Source organism: Ictalurus punctatus, chromosome 18 (genome assembly GCF_001660625.3).
Source record: "Ictalurus punctatus breed USDA103 chromosome 18, Coco_2.0, whole genome shotgun sequence".
Classification (NCBI taxonomy): domain Eukaryota; kingdom Metazoa; phylum Chordata; class Actinopteri; order Siluriformes; family Ictaluridae; genus Ictalurus; species Ictalurus punctatus.
Window position 1 is genome coordinate 133,237 of NC_030433.2, and position 18,101 is coordinate 151,337.

At 37.0% G+C, this 18,101-nt stretch overlaps 1 protein-coding gene across 14 annotated transcripts in view; it reads right to left on the reverse strand.

Moving 5' to 3' along the window:
• The window catches only part of tcf7 (transcription factor 7), a 90,317-nt gene extending 72,644 nt beyond the window's left edge, over positions 1 to 17,673 (reverse strand). For 4 of the 14 annotated variants that reach the window (XM_053688000.1, XM_017492530.3, XM_017492532.3 and 1 more), the window contains exons 1-3: positions 17,241 to 17,672; positions 16,959 to 17,037; positions 15,656 to 15,762 (exon numbers count right to left, since the gene is read on the reverse strand). In XM_053688000.1, coding sequence (XP_053543975.1) covers positions 15,656 to 15,762; positions 16,959 to 17,037; positions 17,241 to 17,423 — 369 coding nt within the window. In that variant the 5' untranslated portion in view covers positions 17,424 to 17,672. Of the gene's footprint in view, positions 1 to 15,655; positions 15,763 to 16,958; positions 17,038 to 17,240 lie in introns of all 14 variants that reach the window. The other 10 variants (XM_017492524.3, XM_017492534.3, XM_017492535.3 and 7 more) reach the window with 5 other exon arrangements.
• Between the last annotated feature and the right edge of the window lie 428 nt (positions 17,674 to 18,101).

An 18,101-nucleotide genomic window follows, 5' to 3' on the forward strand; every position in this document is an offset into this window, starting at 1 on the left:
ATTAAAAAGTGGCATTGCTTAGTGCGCATGCTCTCTCTCTCTCTGGTGCTATTTGGCAACACTTAAGTGATTCTTCACGGTGGTCAAAGACGATAGGCCGATCAGCTGAATAGTGGGTTGCGCCACCTAATGTGCAGCTGTAAAATGCATTCTCGGTCAGTGCTACCTATCTTGCAGGCGTGAATTAGCTGAAGGCGCTCAATCATTTTATGTTCTGTATGGCGTTTCGTTTCACTTTATCGCGTCGCGCTCAGTGTGAAGGGATGTTTAAGTTATGCATGCGGTCTGAATACCACTGTGAACAATTTCTGTACCAACACCTCACAATACCATGTAACTCACCTCTAAAAATGGCCATCAACTTATAAGAATAATTGCATTTATTGAATCATGTTGGACCATAGCCCATGCTGTAATTATATTTTAAAAGCAAGTTGTAACTGACCCATTCATGCTGACTACCATTATGGGATGATGGAACAGATCTCCTAACCATCTGACTGGACTACTGGCACATGATATGTTGATACATGCATTTATTAAATTCAATGAGAACAGCTTAATAGTTTTGAAATGCATTAACGTTATTCATATCAGTAATATCTGGACAAGGCATTGTGCCTTTGCATGTGAGGGGAAAAGAAGAATTCAGCACCTTGTTAAAAATCAAATCTTGGTGATCACTACATACAATACTATTTATTATTGAGTAGACATGTCTAGTCCACAAAACACAAAATATAATTTAGATAACCACCTTAATAAAATACCTTGACTTACAGTACAGCCAATGGAAGAGCATGTGATAAGAGAATCACCTCTGAAGTGAGTGTTGATGTATGTTAAATGGAGCTATGGTTGATTAAAGGATAAGTGCAACCTCTGGGGTAGATACAATACTTTCTAAAGATCTTCGGTGTGCCACTATAACACCTTCATCCACATGTGTATTATACTTCCCTCTTCTATTATACTTCTCTTCATATCAATTAAAGTAATGCCCAGTGTGTTATTAGTACACTGCAGCCACCTGCTTTTCTCTTTAATCTTCTGGGCATGTTTCTATTGATGGAAATATTGATTTAATGTTCAGGCTCTTCCTTTCATCTTGCAGACCTCAAAACATACCCTCGTCTTGTCTAGGGTTTACTTAAATCCTTTCATGTTATGGATAAGGAGGATGGTTTAGGTATGGCAACAAAGTCCAAGTTAAATTACTATTTGTATAAATAAAAGTTGGAATTTACATAAAGTGATATTTGCTACATTTATAAAAATGATAATATCATTTATAAATATAAATTTATAAAAATCGCAATTTATTCTCATCCGAGATTAATTCTCTCATCTTGTGCCACTCAGATATGAAATAGGCAACTTGATACGAAACATTATGCACTGAAGACATCAAACTGCTATCCTGTAACATGAGGAATGCTTTTATGTACAGTGGATATAAAAAGTCCACACACCACTGTTAAAATGGCAAGGTTTAGTGATGAAAACAATTAAACCAAAATATATCATGTCAGAACTTTTCCCATTCTCAATGTGAAATTACAGTGGATAAGAATTCAGTGAAAAACAATCAGAAATATTTGAGGGAAAAACTTTGTTGTAAAAGTGTGCACACCCTTTTATAATTAGGAATGCAGCTGAGTTCAGAATGAAACAATCGCATTCAATCTCATTTTCAAAAGTAATTATCATACAACTGTCACCAATGACATTATTCTGATTAACCTCAAATAAAGATCAGCTGTTTCTGTAGGATTTTATTGACATCTTCTTGGTTTTATCTGACTGCAAAGAGCTGACAAAGCCTGTACAGGGTCTCAGTGTCGAAAGGAATTGATCGGGAGAGGGGTAACAAAAATTCCTAAACATTGGGTGTACCATGGAACACCGTGAAGGCCATCATCAACAAGTGGAGAAAATGGAACACCGCAGTGGCATTACCAAGAACATGACATCCCTCCAAAATGTACAAAAGGAGAAGACAAAATCTTACTAAGGAGACCAATGGCAACATTAAAGGAGCTGATATACTGATTACTCTCTCAGGGTATCTGCAGGTTTCAGCACTTCAAATTGAATACTTTTTAATACCATATTCAAGACATTTCCAAAATATTTTAAGACCCGCACGCCACTTCAATCATTCTACACGATACAGCAGCTATAATTGATTGTGTTCATGCACATACATCCATTTCTGTGTTTAAGTAAACTGTAGCAGGGTAAACTTCTATAAAGGTGTATGGGAGACCAGAGCAAATATCCTTTTGCATTACCATTTGCTCCAACATTGAAAGAAAAAATAATCCAGTATTTCCTTTCCATGACTTTCCAAGAGAGGAAAAAAATATAGAGAGGTGGATTACGGCAGTCAGAAGAGAAAATGATGTCAAATTTACCATCACTCCCTCAGCAGCTATATTAGAAACCCCCTCGCAGCAGTGTTTACTAGTTTTGTCGTAATTTAATATATATATAATTGCTATTTTGTAATATTACTATTGCACTGAATAATACTTCATTATTATGTAATTTATCTATCTTTAGTGTGAGTGTTCTGAAGGCTCGCCCCTCTCTTCTTCTCCTGCCTTTCCCTGCCATGCCCACTCCCCCTCCCTTCTTCGCAGTCATCCACACCTTTTCAAGCTGCATTTTTCAAAAACTTTGAGAGGTAGATTTGAGCTGAAAGAGGGAGGTTTCATGACCCTTTAAGGAATTTAAGACATTTTAAGGACATTTTAAGGACCCGCGGACACCCTGTCTCTGCATCTGACACCAATCTCTCATATTCTTCACATGTCTGGGCTGCAGGGTAGGATGGCTAGATGGAAGTCCTTTCTCATAAAAAAACATCCAAGCTCAACTAAGTCATGTGGAAAAATGTGTTATGGTCTGATTAGACTAATTCCAAAATGTGCAATAATTTCATGTTTACAAAAGGTATGTTTGTGCAAAAAAAAACAAAAAAAAACATCAACAAAAGAACACCATACCCATGCTGAAGCATGGTGGTGGCAGCATCATCCTTTTATGCTGCTTTTCAAACTGCAGGTTTTATCAAGGTGAAAGGAATCATAAATAGCTAGAAATACCAGTAGATTTTAGTGCCAAACATTCAGGAATCTGCTATTAAGCTGAAGATAAAAAAATTAATTTCACCTTTCAGCATGACAATGACCTACAATATATATCCAAATTAACAAAGTAAAGGCTTAACCAAAAGAAGATAACTGTTGTCAAATGCCCTAACCAGAGCTAAGACCTGAATCCAACTAAAAATCTCTGCAGTGACCTGAAGCAGGCTGTGCCCAGCAGATTCCCTTACAATTTGAGAGATCTAGATGTTTTTGCAAGAAAGAGTAGGAAAATATTACAAAGTCAAGATTTGCTGAAAGCCTCTTACCCAAAAAGCCTGAGTGGTATAATAAAATCAACAACAAAGTGTTAGTTTAAGTGTGTGCACACTTGTGCAACTAGGTTATTGTACGTTTTGGGGGTTTTTCCTTGAAAGATTTTTGATTGTTTTTCACTTTAATTGAATAGTTTTCAATTTCACATTAAACGTGGTAAAATATCTGACATGATTTATCTTAGTTTCTTTCTCTTTTTTTACTTCACAAAAACCTGCCACTTTAACATGGGTGTGTAGCCCTTTTATATCAATTGTATGAAGGCTACTAATGACAGATTTCTACATGAATACATTTAACCAATATTAGTTAATCATTTTATTCAGCCATAGGTACCTCGTTGACAAACATGGAATCTATATTTCGAACTTCTAAGCATAGCACACACAATAGGGTTGCTTATAGTCTGATTTTAAATGTATGGGGGTTTTTTGTTTTTAGCTTTAGTTCGAGTTTTAGTTTTTTTCATAATCAACTATTACTACATTTAGGGAAAAAGGAGGGAAGCACCTACTTTAAGATATCTACTGTAAAACATGGTGGTGCATTTGTGATAAATTCTAGGTACTGGTATATTTTATTACAAACCCTGGTTGGTTCCGCCAAGATTTGGCTATAGACTTAATCTGAGTAAAAAAAAAAAAAGCCCCAAGTGACAATCTGCGAGTTCCAGGCATGCTTCACAAATAGTGCTCACAGTGGCCAGTTCTTGCCAAGCTCCACAGTACAATAAAAAGGTCATACATTAATATACTTATTTAGATTTTTTTAATAAAAGTTCAATGATAGTTGTGTGAAATGCCTGCTAAATGCTGATTGGCTGAAGGTGGACATATTTTTTATGTAATTCAGTGATTTTTAAAAATCCAATTACAGATTAGCAGCTCTTGGTACTTGAGAAAAAGCTATTTGAATCTAACTCCCTTTAAGTGACCATGCCACTACCTTTTTGCAGACATCCTCAGACCCTTGTACTGAACATGTCTCCACCTCCTTAGAAATGATAATCATTGAGATTCAGACTCTGTTGAGTAATTTGACCCAAAATTCTGAAGATTGGCCAAAATATTCCTAGAACTAGTTTGCAAAAGTAGGTTTTTCATATTATACAGATTATCAAAAATGGGTGGAGTTAAATGGTCCAAAATGCTTTTTATTTATTTATTTATTTATTTATTTATTACAGTTTGAGCAAAAAAAAACCTAAAAAAAAGTACCAGGTCAAATGCCTGCTGAAAGCTGATTGGCCAATGGTGGCCTTGTTTTTTAATTAATTAGGTCACCATCAAAAAATCCACTTACAGATTAGAACATAGATGCATGATAAGTTTTAGCTGGATCAAACTTACGTTTCCTGAGAAACGGTTATCTGAACTTAGCTCCGCCATGTATGACCATGCCCCAAATTTGTCCCAAGCATTTTGTCCCAAATTCAGAATCTTGTCCATTATAAGCCTGTCATGTTTTGTGTGAATATGTACAAGCAATCATGACTTACTTATTTAAGTAAATAAGGCTCCTACTCATTATTATTGACTGACATGTGGTGGACATATTGTTTATAAATATCAGTTTTTGATAATTATTGAGTTTCACACCAAATTTTTGAAGATAGGCCAAAAATCCTAGGACTAGTTTACAAAAGTATGCTTTGCGTATTACGTAAATTATTACATTTTTATTTAAAAAATCCAAATGGGTGCAGATAAATGGTTCTTGAGGCTTTTTTATTTGGGAGAACCCAAAGAATCAGCAGAAAACAGATGGGATAAAAAATTAGATATTGACCAAAACATAAAATTCTCCACTATACCATATATAACATTAGGCCAATCAGGCCCAATTCTTTTACTTGAGTAGCAGGAGGAAGTACTACCTACTGACCATGACCAATTGTTTGTTTTAAGTCAGAAAATAAGAAGAAGAAGAAGAAGAAGTAGAAAGGAAGGTAGAAAGAAAGAAAGAAAGAAAGAAAGAAAGAAAGAAAGAAAGAAAGAAAGAAAGAAAAATCCTAACAACTGCAATAGGATCCTTTGGTGCTTGAACCCCTAATAAAAACACAAAACAGTATTTTCTAATAGCCATGTCAGTCTCCAGATTTAAGCCCTATTGAAAACTGTGGACTTTTTGGGGTTTTTTTTAAAGGAAAAACAGTATACAGTATGTTCACATGTATCAGCTGAAAAATCATTTGTTGCATCAGTTCATATTAATATATTACTTAATATAACATATTATCATATAAATTTTTGCTCATGCTGTTGAAGTTCTGATAGTCCTGGACTTGTCGATAAATATTTGGGGGTAAAAGCTTCAGAAGTATCTGACAGCTGATGTATTTGATACCGTTTCCTGTTTTGTACATCTCTGCTTGTCCTAGAGCACTCTGCTCTGCTTGTCCTGACGGCAGTTAAGCTATACACCTGCATCTGTAACCACAATTCAGTTATTCAGTAACTGTTGGATTCAGGTTTACAATGAATTAATTCCAGCATTAATGTCCCCTTTGGAGTCTTTATTTGTCCTAGGGCTGCACGATTATGGCTAAAATGATAAACACGATTATTTTGATCAATATTGAGATCAGGATTATTCATTGATTTTAGGAACATATATTTATTGCACTCTCGCATTTAAATAAACAGACCGCTGCTTTCACCTCCATGTTGTGCTACATTCCTGCTAATGTACAAGTCTTCACATCAAATTAGACTGGTCCTTAAAGTGCATCATCTCGTAGAAGTAAAATATAAATAAAACTGTACCCAAAATATAGGAGAAGTAAAAATAAATTATGCCATCAAGTAAATGAAAATATGCATCAAATATAACAATATGCAGCCGAATGAAAACAATTCCGGCGAATGCAGAAAAGGACCATTTTTTCAAAAAAACATTTTGTATAATGGAGATTTACTCGGTGGACGAATCTTCATCCACGTTTATTTTGGGAATTGTGCACAGCACACCTGAACCAGTTTATCGGCAAAGTTTTTTCCTGTTCGGCATGATGACGTTTAATGTCCTCAACAACGTCTGTAGTCCCATTTAGCAACATGTTCATGTCACGATTTCCCCTCGATCAAGCGTCATTTTAGTGACATTGACTTTGTTTACTTTCTACATGTGCATTTGTTATGATTTCTGTCCTGTCTCTGCCCCGTATTGTCATTGGTTGTTCCCTTATGTGTCATTAATTACATTTGTCATTTAAACCCCTCGTGTCTCATTGTTCGACACGAAGTATTGCATGAGTTTTCCTTGTACCAAACATTTGTTCATAATTTCACGGCTCATAGTTTTGATCCTGTTCTCGACACTGCTGTTTGATTCTTGTTTATGCCCGTTTGCCGATCACCGGACCTTTTGCCTGTTTTTGGCCACGCTATTGTCTCATGTTTTGGATTTGTCTGCCTCTCTTCAATAAAGCTCTTATCTGCACTTGCATCCGTTCTAAACCCTCATCACGTGACAGTTAGCAACCGCCTTTTTCAATACACGTAAAAGCTTTTTAAAAAATCATGAGTGGGGTTTTACTGGCGTATTTTATGTCGTAGAATAAAACCTGAAAATATTTTGAACTTGTGTTCACCACAGACCTTATTTCAGGCTTTTAACCAAAATCCCATTCAAAAAACTCACTGACTTTGGGATGGAACCGGAAAGGCTAAACTGCTAAGTGGTTTCCGGGTTTTGGCGTACAAAATGACGTCATCCCTGCGCGGAACTTCATCATGCATCAAGACAATGACCCAAAACACACTGGCAACACAACAAACAACTTCATCAGGGGAAAAGTGGAAGGTTTTAGACCAGCCAAATAAATCACCAGACCTTATCTAGATTCAGCATGCATATCACCTCCTGAAGAGGACACACACACACACACACACACACGCACACACACCTAGCATAACCTATATAACCTGCATATATTGTAGCAAAAGAAACAAAAAGCTGAGAAGATTTGCTTCCCATGATAACAGTTACTTTGTTTCTCAGGTAACAGTCGTGCTTGCTCTGTTTTCCATGGTAAACCACAACACCTAACAACTGTACTTGCACAAACCCAACATTTGTGTAGAGCTATACACCCAGTGATGTTTAGCCAAAACATAGCCTCCCTCATTAAGAATGACTGTCTGTTACCTCAAGCAGTATAATGACTTAATTCACCTGTCAGGTACTTAGATTAGAAATAGAAGCTATTTAAATCTGCACCTTGCATGTGGCCTGAGGCTAGTTGGACTGCAATTGACTTCTGTAAAAATGTTATATTGCTACAGATGTACATTTTTTTAAATGCTAGAGTTAATAATATTTAACTTATTTGTTAATATTATAAAGAAATTGAAAATATAAATGAAAATATAAAACATAGTCGTAAAAGACCTGATCCTCTGCTTTTCTTTTTCTTTATAATCCAGCCACCGATACATGTAGGATTTCCTCCTTTTCATGAAGCTTCCTTGTAATGCAATTGTAATGTTTGCCCCATGAAACAACAAGGACACTGTTTTCACAACAGCACTTTGGTGTCTTTGAATGTAGCTGTTCACACACATAGACAATTTCTGCATCGCCAACTGCAGATCATCTTGGGATAAGACTGCTCCCTTCGCTTATTTCAGTTTGGAAACCAGCAATATCAATGTACCCAGTAACATTATTTTAGGTTCAGGACCACAAATCTGGCTTTCATGATCAAGGGAAGAAAACATGTGTGGGACTTAGAGTTTGGGATTGTGTAGGCAGTAAAGAGAGATCAGTAAACATTATGTGCACATGTTCTTTGACAACAGCATTGCGAAACGGTTAACGCTAAAGATGAGAATGCATCTGACTGTTGAAAGTCGCTCAAAGTAAGGTGTGCCAGGTGCACTACATGGTTTTTAACTTCTCAGTGTTTACTGCTGACTCCCTTCTGCCACAACACAGCTTCACAAACTGTTTGCCCGACTCTATTCATCTGATAAAAACCAAATTAGAGAAAGACGACATGCCTTCTCCTCTCTCAACATCTTTGCCACCTACAATCATGTGCCATGTTACACTAATCCAGACAAAGATACACACAAACACTCATGTACAAACATTGAGACAGTTCTTAGCCTAACCACATTATACCTCATCACTCTACTCTTGTAGAATGACTTGGCCTTGATAACACTGAACACAGGATGTAAGATGTATGTGTGCAGTGCAGTTACCACAATGCTCACACCATGCATGTGTGTTGATCACAGCTGAATAGCAATGAAAACACAGAGCTCAAAGACTACACTCTAAAATGTCTAAAAGGAACAGACCAATTTAATGATTTTGTAATAGTTTTCATGCACTATATTAAAATGCTTCTAATGAGCCCTAGGAAACTTAGTACTGCATATTCACACTGATAGTACTATTTTTAAAAATGATTTCCCCCGTTTTCTAGCTACAAGACTTTGTTCTCAATCCCACAAGCATAGCTCTATTTATGGTAGGTAAATGCTCCCAGTTGGACCCCTGATTATAGGGGGACAAAAACACATGGGAAAACCACATTCCATAATATCTGAATGGAACAACTTGTCAATGTGGAAACCCCCTCCTTACAGAAAAAAAAAATACTTGGAACAACAATGTTTGATTTCTAGGGGAAATGCATTCTGAACAAGGCCATAGCATTGAGTTAGACCACTTTGGATTTTACCAAGAACCACTCATTTATTCCTCACTTCTGCTCTCTTGAGGTAGAGAAGTTTTCACACCAGGACAATTGAGACCTTAAGAAGCAACATGCTGGTTTCCAACAAATTTCCACATGTAAACTTTTAAGTAAGACTGGGGCAAAGCTGTTGAGCGAAGTTGAGGCAAGTCTTTAGAATCAGGGTAGTGTATATCTTGCAATATTTGGAAATAATCAAAAAGCTGTGGCTCTTCCAAACTTTTGAATGGTCTTATAATGAACAAGTGAACTCAATGAACACATTCAGTACTATAACTGCTGCTTTTTTCACCTTTGAGGAACTACTGGTTTATTGTTTAATGCGGCAGAATGCAAGGCAGAATCAAATTGTGACACACTTTACAACTGGTACAATTCAGCTCCCTAAAATATCACTCAAATACATGCACATGCTGATAATATAAAGCCTCTGTAATTCAGGGTTAGTTCATCATATCATATATCGTTTCAACTATATGCTAATGTTATATGCAAACATGAATACAGCCAAAAGCACCTGAAGCCTTTCTATGGTGTTATGGAAAATGAGCAAAAACTTCTTTTTTGGTTTCATCTAGAAAACTGTAGAAATATGCTGCTTGTTTAACATAAACTATTATTTATATCCTTGCTGACTAAAATGCACATTCTTGTATGATGGCATGATGAACTATAAGATACAAATATGGGAAGAAAGAAAGAAAGAAAGAAAGAAAGAAAAGAAGGATGGTTCTCGACTGGGACATATGGAGAACTTCTTCCACTTCCCACTGCTATGGTCAGCCAACACCACACACACCCTGAATTAGTGTGGCCTAGACCCAGCGGAGCCTCCCAAGCCGCATGGGGCCACAGCAGCCAAATCCCACTCCCATCTGATACCCATTGAGTCACACATATGGAAACAGACATGTACATGGGCGTACCAGAAAGTATGCACACTCTGTTTGTATTAACACACATCTAGCATAAACTTATCAGTTTTCATTTCTTGTGTTTTCTTTTTTGTTTTCTTGTGCATTGCTGTGTCAACACACTAGGCTTTTTGGTGAAAGAAGTGTATAAAGGCATGTGGCAGATCTTGCTCTCTGCAAGTCAACACAACAGGTGATAAAACAATTAATAAAGATTCTAAGAATAGCTACAAAGGATCATCAAAATTGGTCCAGTGAAAGCAGCTTAACTAAGGTACTTTTTTTTTTGTGGTCCATATAACATGCGTATGAGTGGCTCTAATACAATATTAATGGTAATATGGCATCCATTGTATAATTGTACAAAATTACTTCTCATAGACACTAGTAAAAGCTAGAGATGAAAGATTTCTTAACATATGTGTTGAAAAGAAATTATCATAAAGATTAAAAAAAAACTCTAAAAAGCTTTCCACATTATTATATTACTATATTACACACTCAATATTCACTTGTGCAAAGGTAAACTACAGACACACGTAAACAAGCACAGCAAACATTTGTAAACATCTCAAGTTTTTAAAGTTATCTATACTTTTTTGCCCCATGCTGTAGTCAATACTGCTGAATAGATACTGTATGTTTAGTTGTGTAGCGTGAACACCTGAACTTTGCGATGAAACATTGCTCAGGAAGATGAGGAAAAAGGTCACAGTTCATGTCTTCATAGTGATTTACAATATAAAGTATCACACCACATATCACATACCCACACAAACCTGACAGTATTTTTAAAGCTCAAAAAAGGGGACAGTAATATTATGAAGGTTGTATTCTCATTCTGTCAGGGCTTTCGTATTACTAGGGAATTTCATATGCTCTAATGTATTACACTGTGCTAAGGCAATCATTACACTCCTCACATCCCCTTCCTTCTCCATGACTCACCCCCTCAAGAAAACCGTTTGAGTGGCGGCGATCATATGGGGCATGCAGGTTTCCCACACACCTGGGAGAGGACATGGTGGATGCACTTCTGCCATTCCATCCTTGTTTGTCCCAGGTTCTCCAATCTAGAGACACACACTACTATGTTTGGGCTGCAAGCAACATGTTATATATATAATTTTAGGGGTTTTTTTATTCATAAGGCAAAAAGCCCTCTGAAGACCATAAATGTGTCATCAATCTGGGCTTGCTGACATCAATCATTTATGATCTGGGAGCCATGGTTACCTTGAGGTGGGGGATTTTCTTTCATTTTACATCATATAAATAAACATGACAGACTGACTCACTTAGTGAAAGTCTTTTGATGACATAAGATACAGTAGGTGAGAAAAGTACAGAAAGATGAAACAAAATGGGATTACAAGGACTGCTAGACTTTAGTCAGAAATAAAGTGGTCCTAGACAGAAAAGCTCTGCAGTGTTCTCTCTTTATTTTGTGGCCTATAAAAAATAAATTCAGTTCATAGTTCACTGCAACCAATGTCTCTCTAAATCCATATTCTTGTGTAACTTTACAGCTCCAGAATAGCATCATATGTAGGCATATTTGCATGCCTGGGCCTGATTACTCGGCACTCCATCTAGCATACAGACATATGCAAAATAATCATCTAAATGTAGTTTATATTTGTGTATACATTATGTGTTTAGAAAGAAATCCAATAACCGTAGTTTTCCCCAAATCAGATTATTTACGTGCATGTAATTTCAAAATCAGATTTTCTGAACGTATCTATCACTTGGATTGCACATCATACCCTTATGAATATAACCTCCCAGCATGTGAACAAGATGAACAGCAGTGCCATATGGGAACATGTAAATGATGCTCGAGATCTTCTGGAAATGAGACTCCGACCACCTCTTAGAGGCTCCTCATTTACCTGATCATCAGAAGGATTTGCTCAATCAATTCGGCTACTTGTGTAGTGTGAAATAGCATTGCATTTCTCAAAGTTTCAACAGAAAGACAGTCTGGTCTCATATAAAAGATTAAAGATTAAATTATATTTCCCCTCAAGCAAATGTTTTGCTTCTGCCCTTTTTTTCCCCAAAATTCCTTATATTCTCCAAAATATTTATGTGAATATTTATGTGAATTTTTGATAGATCTTTTAAACTCTTTCACTTGCAGGGATTCAGTGGAATCATAGCCGTCAGAAAATCATTAAATATTGTCTACTTTAAAAATAATAATAATAAAACCATATCATATATCCTCATCCTCAAGTTAGGGTTACATAATTACATAATTCTAAGTAAATATGTTACATGGCCAAAAGTATGTGGACGCCTGACCATCACATCCATATGTGGGCCTTTCCCAAACTGTTGCCAGAAAGTTTGAAGCATATAGTAATCTAGAACAGGAGTCATCAATCTTATCCACAAAGGGCCAGTGTGGCTGCAGGTTGTCATTCCAACCAAACAGGAGCTACAACTGATTGCACTTCATTTCATCTTGGTCTCTAATCACCTATCAAGTGTGCTTCTATTTGGCTGGAATGAAAGCCTTTAGCCACACTAGCCCTTTGTGGGTAAGATTGAAGACCCCAGTCTAGAATATCTTTGTGCGCTGTAGCATTAATATTTCACTGGAACAGACCTAACCCAAACCTGTTCCAGCATGACAATGCCCCTGTGAACAATGCAAGGTCCATAAAGCAATAGTGTGCCAAGGTTGTTATGGAGGAACTTGAATATCTTGCACAGAGCCCTGGCCCCAACCCCACTGAACACCTTTGGAATTAATTGGAATGCCGACTATGTGCCAGGCCAGACTAATGCTCACTATGTCAGGCCCAATCATTTTTATTGTCCTCCCTAGAAAGCTTAGAAAAGTCTAGATACAAGATTCTCTTGTATACAGTTTTTACTCTCTCTTCAGTTCATGCATTTTAGTGACATAAGGGATTAACGGACCTAATACATGTCAAACAAATGAAAGACCATTTGTTATACATGAATACTAACAATGTTATGACATTAGACAATTCCAAATGTTTGGTCAGTTAGTGCGAAATGTAGAACTACATGATTTTGGAAAAATAACCCCTTAATTGCTGAATAGTTTCACAGTGTCACTTTATCAATATTAATGCTTTCTCCTGCTCTTTTTCCTTGACATATTATGTTATACATGTTATACAGAGTATGAAAATGCGTCAAAATATGTGTCAAAATTTCCAATAGAGCACCACACCAAAAAGTTAAACAATACATTTGCTTGAGAAACTACTCTTGGCAAAGAAAGCTTACGAAAAAACAAGAAACAGAAGAGGTTACTCTCCAACCTAAAACTTTGTCAACCGAAAGTTTGTATATATGTGTAAGGCTGTGTGTGTGTGTGTGTGTGTGTGTGTGTGTATGTATGTGTGTGTGTGTGTGTGTGTGTGAATATATATATATATATATATATATATATATATATATATATATATATATATATATATATATATACACACATAATATTCTTAGAGAGATAGAGCTATATAGATGTAGCCCGATCAGCCATAACATTAAAACCACCTTCCTAAATTGTGTAGATCCCCCTTGTGCTGCCAAAACAGTTCTGACCCATCAAGGCATGAACTCCACAACATCTCTGAAGGTGTTCTGTGGTATCTGGCACCAAGACATTAGTAACAGATCCTTTAAGTCCTGTAAGTTGCGAGGTGGGGCCTCCATGGATCGGCCCTTTTTGCCCAGCACATCCCACAGATACTAGATCTGGGGAATTTGGAGCCAGGTCAACACCTTGAACTCTTTGTCATGTTCCTCAAACCATTCCCGAACAATTTTTGCAGTGTGGCAGGGACCATTATCCTGCTGAAAGAAGCCACTGCCATTAGGGAATACTGTTGTCATCAAGGGATGTACTTGGTCTGTAACAATGTAGGTACGTGTCAAAGTACGTGTCACAATAGTTGGTATGTCTCAAAGTAACATCCACATGAATGCCAGGACCCAAGGTTTTTCAGCATCACACTGCTTGCCTTCTTCCCATAGTGCATCCTATTGCCATCTCTTCCCCAGTAAGTGCCACACACATATCCAGCCATCCAAATGATGTAAACGAAATTGTGATTCATCAGACCAGTCCACATTCTGCCATTGCTCCATGGTCCAGTTCTGATGCTCACATGCCCACTGTTGGTGATTTTAGCAGTGGATAGGGGTTAATATGGGCACTCTTACCAGTCTGTGGCTATGCCCCATACGCAGGTGTGATGCACTGCGTGTTCTGGCAGCTTTCTATCATAGCTAGCATTAACTTTTTCAGCAATTTGTGCTACAAGAGCTCTTCTGTGGGATCGGACCAGACGGGCTAGCCTTCGCTCCCCACATGCATAAATGAGCCATGGGCCATCGCCAGTTCATCGATTGTCCTTCCTTGGACCACTTTTGGTAGGTACTAATAACTGCATACCAGGAACACCCCACAAGACCTGCCATTTTGAAGATGCTCTACCCAGTCATCAAGCCATCTCAATTTGGCCCTTGTCAAAGTCTCTCAGATCCTTATGCATGACCATTTTTTCTGCTTCCAACACATCAATTTTGAGCACTGATTTGCTGCCTAATATATCCCATCCGTAGACAGGTGCCATTGTAACGAGATAATCAATGTTATTCACTTAACCTGTCTGTGGTTTTAATTTTATGGCAGATCGGTGTGTATGTGTGTGTGTGTGTGTGTGTGTGTGTGTGTGTGTGTATATATATATACACACACACACACATGTACAATGGGGTCTGAGACCACAAGAAAAATGCTTCTGTTTGGTATTTTCAATTTAAGACAAAGGTTTTCAATACAAATTATATCATCAGCAACAACTTTTAAAAAGTACAATCTAAGAAATATTTTCTTGAATGTCAGAATTTCTTACTATTCAGTACCTTCCCCTTTTTGCTTGGCAGCAAAATCAAATTCATGAGAGTGTCATCTGAACACATTCTTCAATGGAAGGGATAAGACTCAAGGAAAATCTAACCTTTTGTACAAAGGAGTTAAATTTACAGAATTTTCAATTTTGTAAATTCTAAAACTTTCTGTTTCTATAAAATAAAACAAATCCCAGATTTTCAATTTGGTCTCATACGTTTGGACTCCACTGTATATGCAGGTGTATATCCAGCTAAACACCATAACACACCTACACATTATTATTATTATTATTATTATTATTATTAATATTATTATTATTATTATTTCATGTTATAATTTTTTTTAATGATTTTCTAAGCAACATAAAAAGCTCAAATGCTTGTTATGAAAATTATATGGAAACATTTAGAATGCAATATATCCTGTGTTCTGAAAACAATGCATTCATCTACAAGGCTGCACTTAGCAGCTGTACATGAAGAAGACAAACATCTTCAAAGTAAATGTATAATTTTACTCTTACAGCTATAGCTTAGCATGTTGATGGCATGAATCTAGATTTAAAATGAATCAAGATATATTTTTCCTTAAATCTGACTAGGAGAAGACAGATCTGGCCAGTCAGATGGATCTTTGCTTGACTTCACACTACAAAATAATTACTTATGAGTGCAATGAAGAAAGACAATAAGAAACTTACAGATGGTGACACTTGTCCATTGGGATGATAGTGCTCCGGCAACATCAGGAACGGGTATCCAGAATATGTTGATGCTTTGTACATCCCTGCATCTTGAGGCTTTGGTACTAAAATATGAAATGTGATATGTTATAACAAAAAGTCTCACTCACTGACAAAGCCTAAAGGGCAAATATTTATGAGGGATTAATTCAGTCCCAGGTTCAAATACATGGTGGAACGCTTTAACGCACATTTGCTGTATTTACAGTAGCATCAATTTTACTTTCACATGTGAAATTAATGCCCTACGTTCCAAGTTAAAAATAAACTGGGTAGCCCATCTTTATATCGCAGTAAGGCATGAAGAATGGTTTAATGCATCGTACAATAAGAACGTATCCTACCACCAAACGTCAACATTAAAGTACCGTAATTAACTTATTAATCAAAGAAAAATGTGTATTTTAAATTACCCGATAGCGCGGGTGAATTCTAGGATCATAAAGTGTTGAGCAAGTTTCTTTAACGGCAATAGTTCTGACACTACGTAAACAACTGGTTTATATTAATGTGCACGTTTTCGTTTCTATAGCAACAGCTCATTCACAGGTGGACACTCCAGTAATAAACATGATTTGACACAGTGTATTGTTATTTAACAGAGAAAAAGGTATAATCGTTGATATGGTGAAGCTTTTTGGTGAAGCTTTTTGACACGTTTGTGTAACATTTATGGAAGGAGTCCCCAGTGTCAGCCCTTTGTAACAGTCACCAAGTGTTTCGCCATGGGAGATTTTTCAGGACAGAATTGTTCACACTTTCCGGTTTCTCAGTGACAAGACATGCTTTTTATGCTGCATTTTTCTCTTTTTAACTTGAACAGAGAGAGAGAGAGAGAGAGAGAGAGAGAGAGAGAGAGAGAGATGTTGAAAAGAAAGTTAAGCTTATGTCTCGCAGACGTTACATAAGATTAAATCTAACTATAAACGGTTAAAAAGCGCGATGCAACGTTGATTAATAAATTAAAATTTAAAATCCTTAATAAATCGCAGTGGTATTGGCGGAATAGTACACTTCGTTCTGTGATGTTATACAAAATAAACCCACTTCGCCTCAGGCCGTGGATTATTTTCATGTAAGAACAAATTAGCCAGGTGACAATAACAAACAGAAAACGACGCGTAATTTTAAAAGTATGTGTATACACGTAGTACAGTAACAGGAAAGAATAGAATTAACCTATAGAACTGAGACTGCAATTATTTCCGTTACGTCTAGCCTTCTTCTGGTTTATTTCTACTTCCAGCTTGAGTACACTCACCGTCGTTCAGATGTTCGAGATGTTCCCTGTGTTTCTCCTCGTACACTCTCTGCTCCTCCTGGTGTCCTGTTCTGACCACCTGCACGCATTCGGAACAATTGAATTGGATGGAATAAACTTTAGGCTATTGTACTCAAACGGGCCACTGCTGGTTACTGACCATCAACAACCCAGTAGAAAACGCATGTAGAGCAGAAAGCACTCTGCTGCGGCGTATGGCCTCAAAACATAAAGCACAGAGTTCAAAACATGAGGTCAAACAAACACGAGAGAAAATACTACCGGTGGGTGCGAGTTTTGACTGATCTCCGATTCATTCACCAGCGACGATTTCAGATCGGCCAAGTCCCCCTCGGTGAACGCGTTCTCTTCAATCTTCTCGTCTTGTTCTCCTTCATCTTTGAATGCAATCATTTCGTCGTTGGCTCCGAGATCATCTCCCCCTCCGCTATTGAGCTGTGGCATTTTGTCTTTGTTTAAAAAAAAAAAAAAAAAAACAAGAACAAAACCCAAACAAACAAAATATACTTCCACTTTCCTGTTAGAAACTTTTGTAATTTTTCTGTAAATTTAGGGGATCTAACTATCTGAGAGGAATCAGAGAAAATAGGACCTCGGCGGGATGAAAAGTATTGTAGTCACGGCCTGCAACAAATACTGCTTTTGAGCAGAAGACAAGTCGGGTAGCGCGAACATCAAAGGGCACCACGCGCTGATTGACACTTTCAATGACTGTTGGGGGTTGGACAATAGAGTTTCAGCCAAGGTTTCCGCTCTTAAAGAGACATTGCTTATTTCTGGAAATAAATAAGAAGAAAACAGGGACGTGCAGAGAGTTCCTCAGGGGCAGGGACTCAAATGTTAAAAAGGGCTATATCACCAAAGAGCTAGTTTTACTACTTTAACTACTTTACTAACATTAATTTAACTACATATTCTTATTACCCTGGTAGACACTGTAAACAGACTGTGTGTGGTCACATTAACAAATATGAGAATGACATTAGGCTACTAATATAATCTAATGGTATTTTATTTTTATATTCATAGAAATAATTACAACAAAACGGCAACTTTTAGTGGAGAGATGAATCTAAAGAATCATTTTTTTTTTAAATTTAACATTATGAAATAAAAAAAAAC